The following is a 21,785-nucleotide window of genomic DNA, read 5'->3' as shown; positions in this document are numbered from 1 at the left end:
AAACTTCCAAGTTATAATTAACTTTCAAATTATTGAAAGTATATAATTGAAAAACTATTTTTTAATTGATGAATTAATTAATTTTTAAAACGACATAAAATCAGTGTCTTCTAAAGATTTCATGCCTAATAGTTGCAACTTTGAAATGAGGACTTAAAGAAAAACTTTGTATATAACAATTCAGCTATAAAAGACACATCTCCTGGATGCACTGGTACGCATCTTCAGTGATGTATCCTGGGGTCATCAGGTGTTTCGGGTCTCACAACATCATACACCCTGGCCCAGGCGACCCAGCCGGGGCTGATCAGGCCCCGACTTGCGTACCAGTAGCTACCCACGGATCAGCCCTCTTGATCCACAGCCACCTTGTGGCTTTCTCTGGCCCTCTTCTTGGCTGCCCCAGCCACGCCCAGCCGGTCTAGGACTTTGCAGAGTGATCGTCCTGCAAAGCCCCTATAACCCACTTCTATGGGCTCATAGAAAGTCTTCCAGCCCCTTCCCCTGCACTCCTGCACTAGTTCCTGGTACTTTCCTCGTTTCCTTTCATTGGCCTCCTCGATCCGCTTTGAGGCCTCAGAAATAATTATCATGTCTGGCCGGGGGGATGTTTTTGCGGATGATCTGATATCGTCGTGTTGGTGTTGTTCCCAGATCATCATGAAAATATTGTTCCAGGTTCAACATTGCAAGTGACCAATCACATTATTGTGACGTTATTCTTTTGCGCACCAACCCATTTGTGCATTTATGAAATTCCAGTGTTGCAAGGACAATATCAATTCTGCTTAGCGTTTATTAAAGGGTTAGGGTCCGTTGATCGGCGGACAAAGGCGGTTTCTCGCAGCTTAAGTACAGTTTTTTGTTTTACGCCGGTTTTTCCCGAAGTCGCAAAAGTATGACATCACAACATTCTGATTGGTCACTTGCAATGTTGATCCTGGAACAAGCTTTAGTATGATGATCTGGGAACAACACCAACACGACGATATCAGATCGTGCTGTTTTTGCAATGTTCTGAGGGAACTTTAGTTGTTTACCCAGGTCAGCCTGTAGCTGCCAATCAGAGGCTGTGTTGAGGTGGCCAGTTGTCAACAATTCAGTAAGAACTCCTATTATGTTTTTTCTAGTTTGGTGATTACCCTTAAAATTGTAAAGAAGTTGCAACTAAAATGTTAAATAAGGGACTTACAGATGGGATCTTTGATGAGAACCATCTTGTCGGTCTCGATGAAAGGTCCCATGCCTATGATGTTCTCAGCTGCAATCCTGAAGAAGTAGCCCTTGCCATCGATGAGTCCTTGTACCACAGCGTTGTTTCTTGTCACAGTGTAAGATACAGAGGTCCAACCCATGCGGTCTGCCTCTCTCTTCTCAATAATATAGTTGGTAATGGCTGAGCCGCCATCATCCTCGGGGGAGTACCAGGTCAGCTTGCAGGAGTCATTGGTCAGGTTCTCTCCAGCGAAGGGAAGACCAACTGGTCCAGGGACGTCTGTAGAGATAAGGACAGAGTCAGAGTCAGACTGTTTTAAGTAGAGTGGAGTTCTGCCATGCGTGCTCAGTGACTCTGCACATAAAGCTTCCATATTCTACTTGGATACACGGTTAAGAAAGTGGATGGGACAGCTCTTTATGCATCAGCATGTTCAAATTGTTTGAGGTGAATGTGATTACCCACCCAGGACCTCAACAATGACCGCCTTCTTCCTCTCTCCGCCCTCGTTCTTTGCACTTAGTGTATAGATGCCCTGGTGTTGGCGTCTGCAGTTCTTAATGACCAGTGAATTAGAGATGCCCGTCGTCTCCACCACGGCCTCTTTGGGCACCTCGCTGTCATCCCGGCACCAAGTGATCTGTGGGGTAGGTTTGCCGGACACGTAGGCGATAATGCGGATGGTGCCACCGGCATGGACTACGATTTTCTCCTTCACCGAGGCGTCGAGATCCATCTCAGGAGGAACTGCACGAGACGGGGACAATTTTCACGTTTGTGTTATTAACAAAAATTATTGCTTTGCCAGATGTTAAAGTTGGATCTGGATCTTACTTGTTCTGTCTTTGACCTCGATTAGCTCAGACACTAATCCAGGGTCTCCTACTCCAGCAGCATTCACAGCTCGGACTCTGAAGCGGTACAGACCGCCTTCCTTAAGGCCAGCCACCACAAATTTAGTTCCTCTGATCTCAGTGTCCTTTGCCTGGGCAGAGGCGAAATGCAAATTAACGTTCACTTAATCATGTTAAAAACACTACATACTGGATCTTCATTGGCTTTGTGGAGATGTCTCAAATCCTGAAGTCAACATTACAACATTAAAGATGAGTTCAGAGCAACTGATGGCACTCTGTAAAGTAAAGATACATATATACACAGATTACATTATTTTACTGCATCATTACAACCATAGTGCTCTCTTCATAGATTTAATGCATTGGTGTCATATGTCATTCACTGCATTTTATTCAAATTAGGGATGCACCGATACCGATACTGGTATCGGGTATCGGTGCCGATACTGTAAAATGTGTGTGTACTCATACTCGTAAAAGTTGACCGATACCATGAACCGATACCAACTTATTTCATTAATCAGAGGGTGGCTTGTCATTTCTGTTGTAGTTTTTTAGATTGGCCACTAGGGGGACATCCCGCGCTAAACAGGCACAGAGTTAGGCGAGTGAGACTGGCGGCTCCAGATAAAAAAGAGAAACTGGAGGCTGCTGTAGCTAGGCTAAACAAAATGTCAGCAGTGTGGAACAGCCAACTTTAACTGAGGTTTTGGAAAAGTGATGGAAAATGTCAAGAGAAAATCCACGGGCAGTTAAAATAACAGAGGCTCTGACTCATTTTATTGCTCTGGATGACCAGCCAATGCCAGTCGTGGAAAACATAGGATTGCACCGTCTTCTCAGCATACTCGAGCTGTGATATGAAATTCCCAACCGCCCACACATCAGGGAGATAATGGTGCCAAAACTTTCTAAAGAGGTAAAGACAAGCATGTCAGTCCTTGGTTTAACGGCACAGTGGACTGATGGGGAGTTCGTTCGTCAATGCCAAATACTTTCGTTATTTTGTTTGTTTGTTTACAATATGGACACTCTGCAATAATTTAAAAGTTTATTTTATTCTCAAACCTAATTTGTATTTATTTTATTCCAAACAGAAGTGTTTATTTATTATTCTGAAAGCTCGAGACAGTGCCAATAGTTCAGTGATATTCTGTTAAATTACAATATGGAGACTCTGCAATAATTTAACAGAAGTGCTTATTTTTCACTTGAAATTTTTTTGTGGTCATTTTTATTAAGATTTTATTTTTTATCGGCAGGAAATAAAATAAAACCTGTCTTCCAATTCATTGCATTTGTGTGTGTGTGTGTGGTAGAAGTATCAGTTTTTGTACTCTGTATCGGCAAGTACTCAGATCCAAGTATCGGTTTGAAAAAATCGGTATCGTTGCATCCCTAATTCAAATGGATCTAGAACAGTTTCATATGGTCTCATATTTTATCTAACATAGCTGTATTTTATTTTCACCTTAGCACATTCATTCTTCCTTTGTTTTTATCATGTACAGATTTATGATTCACTTCAAGCAACTGGATGAATAAAAACAGATAAAAACAAAGAATCTGAAGTTTAACACTATATTTTTGTTGTTATTCATGATGTAGCCGGATGGGCTGCTCGCCTTTCTTTGTCTCTTTCTCGCTCGCTGTACCGCCCTCGCGCTCTCCTGCGCAACGAGGTTAATTGGGAACCCTCCTGCATATTGATTGCAGGGGGGCGTCAGCCCGTATAAAGCTAAGCCGGTGTATTTCTGGATCGTTCCTCCCGTGTGTTTGGCGCAGTAAATGCTGGCACACCGCGACGGATTGATCAGCAAGCGAGTAGATCGTATGACAGCTGCAGGTAGTGATGGTGAGATGAACTGAAGCTTCCATCCAACTGGTCGACTCATGGTTCGAAGCATTGTGATGATTCATTTGCTCTACTGCGCCATCAAGTGGACGATTCAAGTGAAACAGGCTCTGTGATTATAATGATGTGTAAACCTCTAAACTGAATAAATAAATTGTTTTCATGGTTATTTATCCCGAATATTGTCTCAGTATCTCTGATACAAAAGAGAAAGTGGAAACTATCAGGACAGAGTTTTGGTATGATTGTGTAACTGTTAGCCTCAGACAGTCAGTCAATAGTATAATTCAGATCATAGATCAGTACATTTGCATATTTTTATAACTATAAAAGGAAGCTGACACTTTCGAGACTTTATCTGAGGTGTGAGCATCACAGCAGATGTCTTTGTGTCAAAGTAGCTGAAGATAAAACAGAAAAACGATTTTACAAAAATATTCTGCAGTAGATCAAAAACGAAAGAAAATCATTAATCAATAAATGAACATTACCTGATGCTGCTGAACTGAAGCAGAGCAAATTACAGAGGTTTTATTAGAGACACAGCGTTTTGCATAATGTTAAAAAGTTTAAATTTGTTTAGTAGCCTATTGAATGGCAGAAATTAGGTTTTCTTTTTGGAAGTAAGTAAAAGGGAAAAAACAGCGTCTGACAGCCTGTAAACAACGGTAGACTTGTGCGTAACAAGCAAGCGAATAATGCAGAAAACAGATTTTTAGACGGGAAACTGTTCTTGAAGTACAGAGAGAGAGAGAGCTGTGCATGAAGTGTTTATCGTGGTGGAAGCAAAGCAGCAAAAGTCAGAGTGAATCCATGACGACGTTTATGTGAAGCGTAGTTTGGATCGTCTTTTGCTGCTGGTTCGGTCAATATTGTTTGGAGAGAGATAAAACTAACAGCTCTAGAATCAGCGCAAAAAGGACGTAAACACAAAGCACGGACCCGCCGACGCATCAGAATCAGCGAGCTGTCGGCTTTCAGCTCCGACCGTGTCCGTGCCGTCAGGTGAGAAAGTCACAGCTCACTGATTCTGATGCGTCAGTGGGTCCACGCTTCGTGTTTACGTCTTTGTGCAGAATCGGTGTTCCTGCTCTCATTTACTGTTTTAGCTGTTTGGTGGTTGTTGAAATGTAGTGAAATCTATATTAAAAAATCAGATTTTAATGAATCAATATCACGTTATCCAAGCTAGATAATCGATAATCAAAACCCGCCCCTGGTAACTGTGTAATCATGCTTATGCACATCTGGATAATGACACAAACTAGCGTGTGGCGCTTTTTAATAAACTAAAAATCAGATTATAGGATCTGTAGTGTTGTTTATTTATATTACTGTGTGCATACTTTATTAGGAGAGATGAAATAAAAAAATCTCTTCCTTGCTGGTCCATCGAAGAAGAAATGCTCAAGTAACTGTGTAACACGTATGTAATCCAGTTCCACAGTGATGGGAATCAGCTGTGTTTTTATGCCCATTTTATTTCGAACCTGGACAATTACCACCAGCACAAGCCTTCCAGTTTGGTGCGTGTGTGTCTTTTATTAAAGTTATTAAAGTTGGTTTTAGTTTTTATGATCTGTAGCGAGCCTGACGCTCAGTGTCCTTTTATTCTTTTAACGTATTGCTCTGTGTTGTATTTCAGTGGACGGAGGACCAGTGGCCCTGGTACCTCAGGCGGTGGGTCGTTTTCACACTTCCTTTTGCACAGCACCGGGTGGGCTGTAGTGATTTTCTTTTTGTGTGATTTTCTTTTGGGTCCACGGCTGCTGGTAAGTCCAAGTTCCATGGTTGTTTTATTTCTAACTTGAGGACACTGTCAACAACGACGCTACCTTTTGCTTTCTAATATTTTATTTATTTTAACCGTAAATAAAACCGTATTAATATTGGAGCCAACCTGCCTCGTGTGCATCCTTGAATCTGTGCAGCCTCTTTTTATTCCTTTTATCTATTTTTCTTAAATGTATATTTCCTGGGGGTGAAATTCATGGTGACGTCGTCATTTTACTATTTCTTTTATAACCCCGCCGACCACCTGGTCACAATCTGTTTCTCTTTGTACCTTCACCCAGGCCTCTTCAGTTTCTGTTTCCTTCTCCTCTTCAGCTACGCTCAGGAGTAGCCTCCTCTGAGCTTTCTTCTCCTCTTCCTCCTTGTTCACCTCCTGGAACTCCACAATGTAGCCTGTGACCTTTGACCCTCCGTCCACCAGAGGCGGTATCCACTCGAGCTCAACTGTAGACTTTGTCCAGTCCGTTACCTTTGGAGTGGGCGGTCCAGGAGGCTCTGCGTGTACAAATTGAAATATGTGATTAGAAGCATACACAACGGTAAAACATGTTTCACCACCAACTAGGGATGCAACGATACCAATTTTTTCAAACCGATACTTGGATCTGAGTACTTGCCGATACAGAGTACAAAAACCGATACTTCTACCACACACACACAAATACAATGAATTGGAAGACAGGTTTTATTTTATTCTCTGCCGATAAAAAATAAAATCTTAATAAAAATGACCACAAAAAAATTTCAAGTGAAAAATAAGCACTTCTGTTAAATTATTGCAGAGTCTCCACATTGTAATTTAACAAAATATCACTGAACTATTGGCACTGTCTCGAGCTTTCAGAATAATAAATAAACAATCCTCTGTTTCTGTTCAATCCTCTGTTTTCCACGACCGGCATTGGCTGGTCATCCAGAGCGATAAAATGAGTCAGAGCCTTTGTTATTTTAACTGCCCGTGGATTTTCTCTTGACATTTTTCATCGCTTTTCCAAAACCTGAGTTAAAGTTGGCTGTTCCACACTGCTGACATTTTGTTTAGCGTAGCTACAGCAGCCTCCAGTTTCTCTTTTTTATCTGGAGTCGCCAGTCTCACTCGTCTAACCCTGTGCCTGTTTAGCGCGGGATGTCCCCCTAGTGGCCAATCTAAAAAACTACAACAAAAATGACAAGCCACCCTCTGATTAATGAAATAAGTTGGTATCGGTTCTTGGTATCGGTTAACTTTTACGAGTATGAGTACACACACATTTTACAGTATCGGCCCCGATACCCGATACCAGTATCGGTATCGGGATACCAGTATCGGTATCGGGTATCGGTGCATCCCTACCACCAACACAATTTGCTGTCTGGAGTTTGATTTATTTAACATGATCTAATCTCTGTTACAATGTTGCTGCTAACATGCTTCAACACAATAATAACTTCCGTCTTACTGATGGGGTCTCTGCAGAGTACGGGGTCAGAAGGTATACTGGGCAGTCCACAGCCAGCAGCGTTGACAGCAATGACCCGGAACTGGTATAGGGCCCCTTCCAGTAGCCCAGTGACATCCCAGTTGTTGCCCAGTGGCAGTGCCCTAATGGGCTCACGGTTGACACGGATCCAGCGCTTGGCAGTGGTCTCCTTCTTCTCGAGGATGTAGCCAGTGACGGAGGACCCGCCATCGTACTTGGGTTCTTCCCAGTTGACCGTCATTGACTCCAGACAGACTTCGGTCACAGTGGGCTTCTCACACTGACCGGGGACAGCTGCAAGAGGACAGGGCTGTTATCCACGATCCATCAATAATCAATACATCATTTGTCTATGAATTACCAGACAGACAGATCAGAATCCTGTAGAGGTGTGGGTGTTAGTGACACAGTGTAATATGTAATATTTGGCCTGTTAACCCTTTAAGACCTACCATAGAACCAAGTCCGCCAGAGCTTATATTATATGTTTACATGCTGTGGAGCCATTTTTGGGAGCATTTCAAGTTTCTATACATCAATACAACCATTATAGCCCAAATGTTAATAATATGTATGCATTAAGTAAATAGTAATTACATAAATTGCAAAAAGGTGCAATAAACTACAAAAAATTGAAAATTGTTTTTGTTTTTTTAACATATATTTCTAGTTAGAGAAATTTAAGAGGTTTATCCCTCAAAACTGTAAATACAAAAAAGTTGCACAAAATAGTTTCCCACCACAGGAAATTTATTTTGAGTGTCTTCATAGTTTTATTTTTCAAATACACCAATTTTTATACACTGCAGGAAAAACGAAAATAAATATTATACTGCAAATTTGCAAAAAAGCAGCATATGCATCAAAATAAACTATTTCCAGCAGTGCAATATGAGTCCTAAGCATCCCAGAAACCACACAGAAAGTCATAAAGTCAAACATAACTTTAAAAAACACCAGTATAGGCTCATGAGACCCTGATGGTAAAAAACTACATTTCTGCGAAAATGACGTCACTTCCGGTTTCGGGCAGGTCATGGCGGACAGGTGATAGTTCGCGCTGACGTCTATTCTAACGTAGGAAGTGTTATGAACAGCTGATCGGATCGGCAAAGCGTGTTTCTGGAATATTATGTTTTTGTTGCTGCAAGTGCTTTTTATGCCATTTTTGCAAAGCTATATGTGGAAGGAAACTGTGACCGAGGACAAGCTGCTGGCATAAGATGTAAGTACAACTCCTCCGGTTTCATATGCAAAAAAAATTATTGCGCTAGCTCACGTGGTTGCAGTTCTACAAGGATTTAAAAGTAGTTGCACAAAACGGAGCGTGCCCGCTCTGACCGGTTTTAAAGGGTTAAAGACCAATTTCTTTTTTTAATGTGTCCTGATATATAAAACCATAGAATTGACAGTAGTTTTTTTAATATTAGATGATGACGGTGAATTATGCAGTAAGTGGACTGTAAAGAAATAATTTAACATGTAATAGATAATATTAACATAAAGTGTAATACAAGTTATTTGTCATCATTTGTGTAATGAGGGTGAAGACGTGATGGTCTACACTCACTGAAGAGATTTCTGGCCTTCTCTGGTTCACTGACCACTGGTGGGCCGACTCCAAACTTGTTTTGAGCCATGACTCTGAACTCATACTCGTGGTTCTCGGTCAGCCGGGTTACCACATAGGCACACTCTTTGGGATTGTTGGAGACATGGACCCAGGATTTCCTGTTCTCCTCGCGCTTCTCAACCACGTAGTTGGTGATCTTAGATCCACCGTCATCGATGGGAGGGTTCCAGGCGAGGCCGATTCTTTCTGCAAACACCTCCGTGAACTTGACTGGTCCGACTGGGGCACTGGGAGGGCCTACATAGGGAGGGAGGCTGAGTCATATATGTATATCTGAAGAGACCTGGAAATTCAACCAGTGATCAAACCTGATATCAGCTGATAGTTAAACTACTACGAGACTTTTTTACCTTAATTTGAGAACATCACACAATTTGAATAAAGTCTCTGTTTCAAAATGACCTTCTCATTCTCTCTGAAGATGTTTTTAATCGAACATTACAAACTTTGGATACTGCGAAGGCTTTGAGTCGGGCATAGCGCTGTTGATTTGAAGGCGACAGCGCTCTGTCAGGCCTCGCGTCTGGTAATGAAACTTTAAATTAAATTATCTGATAAGAAATATGGTTTGCTGTGATTCAGCTTTGTTGTTTTAAGAGTTGTAAAGACACATGAAACATCTTTAGGTTGAATTTCTTACCAAACACTGAGAGCTTGATGCCCTTGCAAACAGTGCCCAGACTATTGGTGGCTGTCAGGCTGTAGAGTGAGCTGTCATGCCTGCTGGCTTGCTGTATTAGAAGGGTGCACTTATCCTGGGTCACTAGTTTGTTGATATGTTGGTCGTACTGAATGGCAGACTTCTCCTCAGGTTTGTCCAGACTGGCTTTGTGCCAAACGAGGCTGGGGAACGGACAGCCACTAACTTTTGCAACGATGCTGATGTCACAGCCCTCCTCTCCCTCCATAGCCTCGCGTAGTTCAATAGTGGGCGGACCTGCAGAAACAAACTGTTTGTTAATCACCATCATAACTGGATGCAACAATCTCAGGCACCCACAGATGTTCGTGATGAATATTTGACTTAAAAAACAAAGTGCTGGTCACATAGAGTGGAATATGAGTGGCCTGTCATTGGCTGAAGAGGCTGTTGCTCACATGTCTGATCCTTGATGACCATGGGTCCAATGGTGGCAGAGGGTCGGCTGGGTCCAGCAGCATTTACAGCTTTTACTCTGAACTCATATTCTCCTCCCTGTAGATTAACAAGACAGTCAGCACAAAGTTTGGATAAAACTCCGGTAGAAATTCCCAAACCACTGTGGAAAGCTCAGTTTTTATCCTCTCCTGTTATTTTTTGTTGTTAGTTTTTTTAATTAATTAATTGTCAAATTTTGCGTTGGAGAAATACAAGTTAAAATTACAGTAACATCGCAGAGAGATAGAGTGGGTTAAAGATTATGCACTAAATATTAATCATCTTAAAAAACTTTAAAGTAAAAAAACAATCTTTATTGCATTATGTCTGTATGCATCCTTGATCATCCAGCTAAGGAAATCCCAAAAAGCTGATTCTGTTCATCTGGAGGTAACGTTTTCAGTGGGAGAGAAGTTTTGCCAAAAACTGGTCTACCCCAAGGATCCAGTCCTCCGACACAAACAGAGTAACATAGTGTACGCTGTTAAGTGCCAGGATTTATACATCGGGGAAACCAAACAACCTCTGGCTAAGAGGATGGCACAACACAGAAGAGCTACCTCGTCAGGCCAGGACTCTGCAGTCTATTTACACCTACAGGCCAGTGGACACTCTTTCAATGATGAGGATGTTTACATGGCTAAGACAGGGGTGGGCGACTCCAGGCCTCGAGGGCCGGTGTCCCCGCAGGTTTTAGATGTGTCCTTGAACCAACACAGCTGATTTAAATGGCTAAATTAGCTCCTCAACATGTCCTGAAGTTCTCCAGAGGCCTGGTAACGAACTAATCATGTGATTCAGGTGTGTTGACCCAAGGTGAGATCTAAAACCTGCAGGACACCGGCCCTCGAGGCCTGGAGTCGCCCACCCCTGGGCTAAGAGGATGGCACAACACAGAAGAGCGACCTCGTCAGGACTCTGCAGTCTATTTTCAATTCAATTCAATTCAATTTTATTAATATAGCGCCAAATCACAACAAAAGTCGCCTCAAGGCGCTTCATAGATACAGAGAAAAACCCAACAATCATATGACCCCCTATGAGCAGCACTTTGGCGACAGTGGGAAGGAAAAACTCCCTTTTAACAGGAAGAAACCTCCAGCAGAACCAGGCTCAGGGAGGGGCGGGGCCATCTGCTGTGATTGGTTGGGGTGAGAGAAGGAAGACAGGATAAAGACATGCTGTGGAAGAGAGACAGAGGTTAATAACAGATATTTACACCTACAGGCCAGTGGACACTCTTTCAAGGATGAGGATGTAACATCCTGGACAGGGAGGAACGCTGGTTTGAGGGCGGAGTCAAGGAGGACATTTACGTGAAAAGGGAAAGACCATCTCTGAATGGAGGAGGGGGCCTAAGGGTACATCTGTCACCATCTGACAATGCTGTGATTGCAGCCATTCCCCAACTCTCTGTGAATGGGACTCATGGACAGTGATCAATGGTCATGAGAATTTGCATATTAATGATCTTGAAACTGACCATTTTTCACTAGTGGTGCTTGTTTCAGTTATTGGGCAAATTTCCTGTTTATAAGATTGAAACCTGCAGTCAGCTGAGACTGAAGACGTCACCTGGATGATGACGAAACGTTTCTCCCACTGAAAACGCTACACCCCATGAACAGAATCAACATTTTCATCAGTTATCAGTTTGAGTTTTCTAGAAATCATCTTAAATAACTTCCAGAAAGAAAATGATCAATATGAAAACTAGGACAAAAAGCCATGTATTCATAAATGTGATTCTAATTAATACAGGAAAGAAGCAGTCCATGGAGGAATCCTTTGAAGAGGAAAGCCTGACCTCTTTGAGATCCTCTACCACGAAGGTGAGCTCTTCCACATCTCTCTTGTTGCACTGTTTCCAGGTCTCTTTCTCCTTGCCGGTGGTGTCCCAGCTCAATCGTTCAATGATGTAATGCTTCACAGGAGAGCCACCATTATTTTTGGGAGCCTCCCAGCTCAAGGTGACAGTGTTCTTTGTCACCAGGTTAACCTTCAGCTTGGTGGGGGGGTCAGGTGGGTCTGAGAAAGAGGAAGGTTAATATTAGGGCAATTCATGTAAACTTTGGAAGTATGTGCTGCATATCTGGAGCTCAAATTCCAAGCAAGTCCTCACAGATGGGGTCTCTGGCCCGGGCAGGTTCAGTGGTGACGGTGAACGGGCCGAATCCCAATCGGTTCTCTGCTCGCACTCTGAACAGGTAGTCCTGACCCTCTAGCAGTCCTGGCACCACGTAGGCCTGGCTAGCACAGGCTACATTAACCTGATAACAAAGCAAAAAGCTCAGCTAATCAATCACAAACAGCAGAATCTTAAAGTTAAACTTAGCTGTTACATGTAGTGAGTCATGGACATATTATTAGAATCATAGAAGCAGCTTACTATTTAGCCTGGGAGTCTCTATCCATTCCTGCAACATCTAATCAAAGGGACTATTTCCATACATTATAGGGGTGGGGGAAAAATCGATACTTTGTAGCATCGTGATATTTTGTTTGCTAATAATGTATCGATACAGGGACAGCAGAAATCGATACTTTGTTACAAAAAAGGTTTTTGTGCTCTGACTTCAGAGCATGTTGATCCTTTTTCTGAGCAAGAATCCTGACATTCCTTCACTGTCCAAATGTGTTTCACTTGTTTTTGGCAGCAATAAACATGACAGTTTACTTATTTTAATTTAAGACATGTTTTATTTTAATTAAGTTTAAAACTTTTTTATTTAATGTAAAATTATATTTTGTTTTAATTTACTTTCAAATTCTTCAGTTGCTGAAGGGGCTGCATAGTTTTCATAAACTGCATAGTTCAGAATAGCTATAATTGTACCAGATGGTTGATTCAGTTAAGTTGGACTAGACTGTAATACAAACCGTTCAGTTTGTCAACAATAAAACTGAAATGAGAGAAAGACTGAGTGTGAGACTTGATATTAGATAAAATGAATATTGATAAAGTTTACCTTTATGTACAGAATCTGAATATCGCAAAATATTTTAAAAAATTGCAATAATATCGTATCGTGCGTTAAGTATTGTGATAATATCGTATCGTGGGATGTATGGTGATTCCCACCTCTAATACATTACTTTTGAAACTTAGCAAAATAGGATAGAGAAACTGACAACAAGGTGATGTTTACCTGGGCCCAGGCCTTGTCGGTCACCGATTTCTTCTCAATAAAGTAACTCTTGATTCGCTCTCCTCCATCTGTATCGGGGAGCTTCCAGATCAGCCTCATGGTTGATCGGGTGATGTCAGTAATCTTTAAGTCCTTTGGAGGTCCGGGAACATCTGCAGCCACAAGCACAGTAAAACATTTAGGACACAGGAAAAAGATGCCACTCTGCCATTGCTAGTCATCTATAAGTATGCTTCTCTTAAAAAAGTCACAAACATACCGAGGACAATGACCCTAATGTTGAGGTGTTTCTGTCCAGACTTGTTCTTGGCTGTGATGGTGTAACGTCCAGAGTGAGTCCTCAGACTGACAGGTATAGTCACAACAGAAGTGGTGTCTGTGGACTCCACCTGAACAAGCTAGTTCAAAAAATAGTTAAAGAATTGTCTTATGTATTTTGTAAGATATACAAACATAATAATGTAATGGTTTCATAAAATTTTAAACAAGGGCAAGAACTCTTCAGAAAGAACTCTGGTATTAAGGTCTCACCTCAGAGTCCACAGGCAGTGTGTGGAGTTTGTTTTTCTTGTGCGTCTTGGCTTTGCCGTCAAAGTCCCAGGTTACCTTAGGAGTGGGCCGGCCTTTGATGGTGGTGGGGATTCTAATGGGATCTCCAGCACGGATGTAAACCAGGTCATCTGCCATCATATCAAGTGTGATTGAAGGTGGAACTGTTGAGTAGAAATTGATAGACACATCAGTGGATGAAATACGCAGTATCTACTTATCGTAGTGAAAATTACTTAAAATTCAGACATACGTTGGACATCCTGAATAAGAACTTCACTAGTGCGGGGGCTGGGATCAGACTCTCCAACGTCATTGACAGCAATGATCCTGAAGCGGTAGCGCTTCAGCTCGCGGAGGCTCGGCACTGTAAACTCAGTAGTGGGGTCCAGGGTTTCAGGATCATTTACTCTCACCCACTCTGATGTCCCCTCACCCTGTATCTGGATAATGTAGCCCTTGATGGGACTGCCACCATCGCTCTCTGGTGGTTTCCAGGAGAGTGTGACATTGTGTTTGGTCTTATCAGCCACCTCAGGAGCAGCAGGCATGCTTGGAGGAGCTGCAGGGAAAAGCAACAGAATGTGAAAAAATCGTTCATCATCCCCCCGAATCTGGTGGCCAACACCAGACTTAAGTAAGCTGGTGGGTTTTAAAAAGACATGCATTGTCCTTTACTTACTGAGAGGGTCAACAGCAAAGGCAGAGTCAGATGGTCCACTGAAAGGTCCGGTTCCTGCTGAGTTACAGGCTGCGACCCTAAACTCGTACTCTGTTCCTTCAAACAGACGTGTCACCTGAGAGACACATAATGCAACAGTATTCAATTTCAACAAGGAGTGCTTTGCTTGAAATAAATGTTAAAATTACTACAAAGCCCCACAGCTCACCTGGTACTCCCAGCCTTTCATGCCCCTCTTTGTGATGGGCATCTTATTGACTTTAGCCCAGTAAGCAGTACCTTTCTCCCTTTTTTCCAGCCAGTAACCAATAATCGTGGAGCCTCCATTATCTCTGGGAGCTTCCCAGGTTAGAGTCATGGAGGTCTTGCAGTACTCTGCAATTGTTGGTTTCTCTGGTGGGCCAGGAAGGCCGAAGGGGTCTATAATTTTAACTTCCTCAGTTGTGCAGGGATCAGATTTACCGTAGCGGTTCTCAGCCCGTACCCGGAAAAGGTAGGTCTTTTTGTCTTCCAGGTTCCAGACCTTCAGAAGATGTAGGTGATGTTACCATTGGAAACCAATTGGACTACATTTATTATTATTAATATAACTTGCAGTTGGTGCTGCTATTATAAAGACATACCCCATATTTTCTCTCAATTATGCTATTTGTAACCTCCTCCCACTGCGGTTCAGGTGGAGCTTCCTGTCCCTCTTCCACCTCAGGCGCCTCTGTTACCACTTCCTTCTTCTCAATGATGTAGTTGGTCAGTTCACTTCCGCCATTATCAATTGGTGCGTCCCAGTTGAGGTAGCAGGACTCACCTCTGATATTGGTTACTGTCAATCTCCTTGGTGGAGTTGGTCGGTCTGAAGAGAAGAGCATGAGTTCAGTCATAACACCTTATTTTATGTTATAAAGTACCACCTCGGTGACGTGATTTCAACTCACCAAGCACCATGACATAGACCGTGTGCTTGGCTGAACCCATGTTGTTGGAGGCAGCCACAGTGTAACTGCCACAGTCCCTCCTGTTGGCTGCTGGGATGGACAGCATGGTCTTGCAATTCATTCTGCCAGTCACATTTGTCTCCATCAGTAGAGTCTCAGTAGGCTTCTCGATCACTACGTCATCCTTAGACCACTCAACCTTAGGGATGGGGAGTCCCAGGACATCAGCTGGGATCTCGATGGATTCACCCTTCTTCACAGTAATGGTGTCCCCTTTGAACTGCTTCAGCATGTGAATCTCGGGAGACACTGAGAAAGGCAAGACAGAAATCAACCAAATCAGAATGCATGAGCCATGAGCCAAGTTATTAGCATCCACCAGGGTCAACTTCTTTATTTTATATACATTTCTCTGGAGAAAACTCTTCCGTCCATTACTTGAACAAGTAGAAGTTCTCAGGCTTTACCTTCATCGTCTTGGATAACCACAGTCAGTGGGATGGATGGCTCACTCTCTCCAATAAGGTTGGCACACTTGATTCTGAACTCGTACATCCAGGCTTCATCCAGGCCCTCCACAGTCATAGTCATGTTGGGACAGATCTCAGTGTTGCAGGGCTCAAAGGCCTGCTGGTCCTGCCTCTTTTTCTCAACAAAGTAACCAATGATAGGGCTGCCGCCATCATTACGTGGTGGTTTCCAGGTGAAGGTGATGGAGTTCTTTGTGCGTTCAGTGTAGTGGAACTTCTCAGGATATGATGGTGGGCCTGCAAAACCACACAAGAAACTTGTTTCAAATACACTTCCACATTTCACACTGCTTCTAAACTCAAAATCCCCGACATCCATAGAATGACAATAAACGTAGCACTCACCCTGTGGGTCTACAGCCTTGATGGTTTCTAGTTCAACAGGCGGGCCCAGGCCGTATTTGTTCTTGGCGAAGACACGGAACAGGTATTCTTGTCCCTCCATAATGCCCACACACTCACACTTGGACGCGGTGGTTTCAACAGGTTGCCTCCATGTGTGCATCTTGGGATCTCTTCGCTCCACGAGGAAGCCGGTCAAGTCACTGCCTCCATCGTCTTCAGGGTCATCCCAGTTCAGAAAGATCATCTTACGAGTGACAACAACAGGCTTCAGGTCTGTGACAGGTCCCGGGACATCTGAAAATAGAACAATATTATTCTGTTTGATCATTTGTTCAACTAATTAGAAGTTCGGCCTGAATTCTAATGTCCTGGACTCACCCATGACCTCCACTCTGGTCCATGCAGACTTGATGCCACTGGGGTTGCAAGCGGAGATTAGATATTTTCCGCAGTCTTTCCTCTGGACATTCTTGACTGAAAAGATGCTGTTGTTGTCCTCAGTGAGGATCTCCGTACGGTCTTTGTCAGGTTTGCCCTCATCCTTGGTCCAGGTGATGGCTGGGTAGGGTTTACCTGTGACTTTAGCAGGTATAAGGAGGTTTTCTCCAGCTCTGATCACGACGCCATTCTTGACAGACAGATCCAATTCAATTACAGGGATCTCTGTTAGTGATGACCAGCAAAGAAGCAAAGAATGAAAAACAAACAAATAAAATACAAGAAGAAGAACAAGATTTGATCTAATTGAACACTGGTTCAAATTTCTACACTTTTAAAAACATTCTTCAGAGTTTTTCAGCGAACCTGCAGGATTTCTGACGAATACAGACTCTGTGAATCCTGGTGTTCCCTCTCCAGCAGCATTACAGGCAATGACTCTGACCATGTACTTTGCTCCCTCTCTGACTCCATAAACAGTGAAGTTCCGAGTCTTCCACGGACGCTCCGTAGATCTCGACCAGTCCTTGGTACCAGCCATAGCCTGAATAACACCACAGAACAAACAAGAACATCCATCAGGACTGAAATCAACTTCTAACATCACAGAATCTCAAAAAACAAAGTTAAAAACTTATGAGAAGTAACTTTTTCACCTTATCCACATGATATCCCAGGATTTCCCCACCTCCATTGTCAGCAGGCGGGTCCCACTCAACTTCGATGGAGTGGTCACTAGTTTCTGCCACTCGGGCAACTGGAGGACCTGGAGGCACTGTAGGGTCAAAGTAAACACAGATGAAGCTCACCCTACGATTGACTATATTTCAGTGAGAATAACTATACCCAGATGAGGCAGGAAGTAATTCAGTTCAAATATTATACTAAAACAAAAAAACACTTGGAAATCATCTAATCGAATGTTTTAGATCATCAAACAAATTGTATTTAACAAAGACAACATAAGTAAATAGAAAATGCTGTTTTTTCATGTTGATTTCATTTAGTAAGAGAAAAACGTTATCCAATCAGGTGTTTGCAATAACTGGCAATGAATCTTTTATATTGGTGTGGAAGAATTTTGGTCTACTCTTCTTTGCAGATATGTTTGAATTCAGCCATATTGCCCTGTTTGAAGTCATGCCAATCCATTTCTATATGTTTTAAGTCTGGAGTTACTCTTGGCTACTCCTAAACCTTCAATTGGGCTTTTTAGGCCATCCAAACGTGAACTTGCTGGTGTGTTTTGTATCATCGTACTGCTCCATAACCTGGGTGCGCTTGAGCTTCAGGGCACAAAGTGATGGCTGAATCAATGCTTGCCATATTAACTTTCGATGGCACTTTTTCTGCCTGCCATGTTTGACCACAGGTAATGAGGAATCAGGGTTCGATTCCGGAGAGAACCTGACAAACGACTACCACATCCAAGGAAGGCAGCACGCGCACAAATTATCCCCTCCCGACTCAGGGAGGTAGTGACGAAAAATAACAATACAGGACTCTTTCGAGGCCCTGTAATGTGAATGAGAATGAAATAATCTTTTTAAAAATATTTTCTATTTACTCGGGTTATCAATTTCTAATATTAAAATTTGTTTGAAATTTTATCTGAAACTATGGAGCCCCGCAGGGGACATGGGAGGAAAAAAAATTAAGACGGACTTTTGTGAGATCTCGCAAAACAAACTCGGGATCTCACAAAACTTTTGCGAGATCTCGCAAAACAAACTCGGAATCTCGCAAAACTTTTGTTTGGAGAGATCCAAGCAAAAGTTTTAGCCGCATTCTTCAGCCTTCGACCTCCCGTTAGCTCGAAGCTAACGGGAGGTCGAGACCTACTACAGCTGGGAGGAACACCTCTTTCCCGGCACATCGTGCCTCGACCTCCCGGTCGGCTTCGAGCCGGCGTCCGAAGAATGCGGCTAAAACTTTTGCGAGATCTCGCAAAACTTTTGCGAGATCCCGAGTTTGTTTTGCGAGATCTCGCAGTCCGTCTTAATTTTTTTTCTCCCATGTCCCCTGCGGGGCTCCGTATGAAACATATAAATGTGACAAATATTAAAAAATTGCCAGTTGCGTTATAGTATTATAGATGGATATAGGAATAAAACATTTAGTGATGCTTTTTATTTTCACGGACAGATACAAGAACACAACTCACAGTTCTGTCGAACAAAGGATTTTAGTTTACGTACAAATAGCTGGCTGGGCAGTCTTGGGTTCAGAGGGAACACTGAACTTTCCAGGGCCGGCCTGGTTTTCAGCAGCCGCTCTAAAGATGTAAGTCAGCCCCTCGATCAGACCTTCAACATTTAGCTCAGGTTCAGCGATGATGTTCCTGAAGACCAAAGGTACCATGAAGGCTTTGTTATTACCCTCACACAAGCCAATATGCACTTTCATGTGTCTTGTTGCAAATTGGAAAAAATAAAATGGTTACATTGTGTGGTTTTCTCACCTATTCACACGTGCCCAGTGTGAGCTGTTGATCTCACGGCGCTCCAACCAGTATCCCAAGATGGGGCTGCCGTTATCATTTGGTTCATTCCATGTGACCAGCATGCTATTGGCTGTGATGTCATCAACTTGTGGTTTATCAGGTGCTTCGGGAGGTTCTAAGGACATACCGAGATGAAATAGTGGAACAAAAATAAGTGGTATGTTACTATTGTTTGTATACCTTTAAGTTCATTAATAGTACAGTTATCTGTTAATTAATCTACATAATGACATATATTTAATTTCAGCTGAACTTTAATCAGTTACAAACATTTTTGTGCTTGAAAACTCTACAAACCAAGCTGAAAAAAACAACAAACAAAAGCATAGACCAGAATAATAATAACTGCACCCGTACCAAAAGGATTCTTGGCAATGACCGGTTTGGAGACACAGGGTGGGCCTGCACCATACTTGTTCTCAGCCACGACCCTGAAGATGTACTCCTTCTTCTCAATGAGTTTGGGCACCAAGAAACGACATCCTTTCAATATCGCGGTAACGGTGCTCCAACCAATCTCCAGCTTGGAGTTGTCTTTCTGTTCCAGGGTGTAGTTGAGAATCTCGCTGCCACCATCATCCAGAGGGGGATCCCACTTGCAGATCATGGAGTTCTTCCTCACCTCCTCGAATCTAAAGTTTACTGGAGGCCCAGGAATATCTGTAGACAGAATAAATGTTCAGATTTGAACTTCTTGTATCTTTTTTTTAACACATGATTAGCTTTAAAGTAAAACTTTGGTTATAGAAAACAAAAGAACTCGCACCGAGTACGTTGACCTCGCAGGTTGCCGAGGCAATGCCATGGTCGTTCTCCACCTTCACCATGTAGACACCATGATCAGGGCGAATCGAGTCCCTGATAATGATAGAGGATACACCCTTGTGGCTATTGTCGATGGCCAGGCGTTCATTTATGGTGGGGTAGTCTGGCTCCTCGACCTCTGGTTGTGGAACTTCCTCCTCCTTTTTCACCTCGCCTTCTTTTTCCTCAGGTTCTTTCACCTCTCCCTCCTTCTCCTCTTTCTTCTCAGCTGTCCCCTCTCCTTTCTCCTTTTCCTCCTTCTTTTCCTCTTCCTTCTTTTCCACCTTCTTCTTCAGTGGTTTTTCAGGTCTCTTCCGGAGTGGCTCAGGCCGAATTGATTGTTTGTTCCAGTACCAGGTGATCTCAGGGTACGGAGATCCTGAAATGTTGGCATCCAGGCAGATCTCGTAGCCTCGCTTCACGCTGAGACCAGACTGCAAGCTGCCACTCAGGAAAACCTTTGGAGGATCTAAGAGAGAAATAAAATAAGACAAACCGAAATGCGTACCTAGAAATAGAGAAAGCGAGAGATAGATCGAGAGAGAACGAGACCACACAGCTGATACGTACCAATGGTATCGGCGGCCTTGATAAATGGCGTGTTGCGTGATGGCTCACTGATCCCAGCAGCATTTTCAGCTCTGACTCTAAAGGTGAAGTTCTTTCCTTCTATCAATTCTCTGACGGTGTAGGATAGTACAGGCACCAGGAAGTCATTGCACCTCTCCCACTTGTCCTCTCCTCTCTGCTGCTTCTCTAGGATGTAGCCCATGATTTTGGAGCCACCATCATACATGGGAGGCTTCCAGGTTAGAGTAACAGTACTGGATGTGGGGTTGTGGGTCTCCACATCCACTGGTGGGTCAGGAGCATCTGGAACAAGATTTTGCATTCAGTTAGATTTCTCTTGGAAGCAAAATGTCAAACATTTAAAACTTAGGAAAACTAAATATTTATTTTCACATGGATGAAATATTCTGTTGAATGTTTCTCTCTAATTTAACACACTAAAAAGACTTCATATATGATAAGACACGTGCCACACAAATGCTAATACAGCTTTAAGAATGCAAACAGCTTAAAAACCTCAATAAGGTTATTGGAATAACATAACTATGGCATAGTGTTGTGCTATACCAAAGTCTGGCTATTAAAACATGAATTTGCTCATATTTGAATGAAGAATTCAATCAATATTATGACTGAGTTGTTAGGGTCCGCCCTGCATTCGTTTCACATCTACTCTTAATATAAGTATGAAATGCAACATGAGACACGCCCATGTACGCAGAGATAGAGTTGCGAGGTGAGCAGATGACTACAAGCAGTGTTGGGAAGGTTACTTTTAAAATGTATTCCACTACAGATTACAGATTACATGCGCCAAAATATATTTTGTAACGTATTCTGAATACTTTGGATTACTTACTATATTATCATGCTTTTAAAAGCTACATGAATGTACTATTGCTGTGTGATTTATTACTATTACTGAAGGTTACTCTCCATACCAACACCAACTAGATGTTTAAATCTTAATATAAATGAGTAACAGTAGGTGGACATTAGGTAAGGCTGCACTTTTTGCAGCGATCTCGTATAGAAAACTATTCCACGCGTATATAAAACAGGTAGTAAAGGGACCTCTGGCTAATACGTCAAGTTTGTGTCGGGCTCGTAGCTGAAAACTAGCTTTACTTTGTTGTCTGGGTCAACTTTGCTAACGAGAGACAGAGAGAGGCGTTGAAAGGCTGCTCCAACAGAACTGATTGTTTTTGGAGGAAAACACGAACACGGTGTACAGTCGAGTCTTAATAGCTTACTTACAGCTGGGCTCGTCAGGCTGCAGTGGTTATTATTATATTTACATGCTTCCAGCTCCCGTTTCTGCTCCGTGACA

At 42.7% G+C, this 21,785-nt stretch overlaps 1 protein-coding gene across 42 annotated transcripts in view; it reads right to left on the bottom strand.

Annotated features, from left to right (window-relative positions):
• Window positions 1-21,785, bottom strand: part of ttn.2 (titin, tandem duplicate 2) — a 253,336-nt gene that overhangs the window by 77,458 nt on the left and 154,093 nt on the right. For 38 of the 42 annotated variants that reach the window (XM_085135108.1, XM_085135090.1, XM_085135111.1 and 35 more), the window contains 28 exons: window positions 20,456-20,758; window positions 19,848-20,354; window positions 19,439-19,741; window positions 19,040-19,196; window positions 18,777-18,919; window positions 17,235-17,353; window positions 16,945-17,122; window positions 16,519-16,803; window positions 16,141-16,434; window positions 15,733-16,032; window positions 15,266-15,574; window positions 14,957-15,183; window positions 14,542-14,856; window positions 14,334-14,448; window positions 13,905-14,213; window positions 13,634-13,815; window positions 13,362-13,500; window positions 13,103-13,254; window positions 12,076-12,223; window positions 11,761-11,981; window positions 9,914-10,010; window positions 9,456-9,752; window positions 8,753-9,052; window positions 7,162-7,476; window positions 5,994-6,217; window positions 2,051-2,201; window positions 1,682-1,963; window positions 1,193-1,495 (listed from right to left, as the gene is read on the bottom strand). In XM_085135108.1, coding sequence (XP_084991234.1) covers window positions 1,193-1,495; window positions 1,682-1,963; window positions 2,051-2,201; window positions 5,994-6,217; window positions 7,162-7,476; window positions 8,753-9,052; window positions 9,456-9,752; window positions 9,914-10,010; window positions 11,761-11,981; window positions 12,076-12,223; window positions 13,103-13,254; window positions 13,362-13,500; window positions 13,634-13,815; window positions 13,905-14,213; window positions 14,334-14,448; window positions 14,542-14,856; window positions 14,957-15,183; window positions 15,266-15,574; window positions 15,733-16,032; window positions 16,141-16,434; window positions 16,519-16,803; window positions 16,945-17,122; window positions 17,235-17,353; window positions 18,777-18,919; window positions 19,040-19,196; window positions 19,439-19,741; window positions 19,848-20,354; window positions 20,456-20,758 — 6,675 coding nt within the window. The remainder of the gene's footprint in view (window positions 1-1,192; window positions 1,496-1,681; window positions 1,964-2,050; window positions 2,202-5,993; window positions 6,218-7,161; window positions 7,477-8,752; window positions 9,053-9,455; window positions 9,753-9,913; window positions 10,011-11,760; window positions 11,982-12,075; window positions 12,224-13,102; window positions 13,255-13,361; window positions 13,501-13,633; window positions 13,816-13,904; window positions 14,214-14,333; window positions 14,449-14,541; window positions 14,857-14,956; window positions 15,184-15,265; window positions 15,575-15,732; window positions 16,033-16,140; window positions 16,435-16,518; window positions 16,804-16,944; window positions 17,123-17,234; window positions 17,354-18,776; window positions 18,920-19,039; window positions 19,197-19,438; window positions 19,742-19,847; window positions 20,355-20,455; window positions 20,759-21,785) is intronic. The other 4 variants (XM_085135096.1, XM_085135107.1, XM_085135129.1 and 1 more) reach the window with 1 other exon arrangement.

This window comes from Neolamprologus multifasciatus, chromosome 16 (genome assembly GCF_963576455.1).
Source record: "Neolamprologus multifasciatus chromosome 16, fNeoMul1.2, whole genome shotgun sequence".
Taxonomy (NCBI): domain Eukaryota; kingdom Metazoa; phylum Chordata; class Actinopteri; order Cichliformes; family Cichlidae; genus Neolamprologus; species Neolamprologus multifasciatus.
This window is presented reverse-complemented; position numbering and strand designations above follow the sequence as displayed.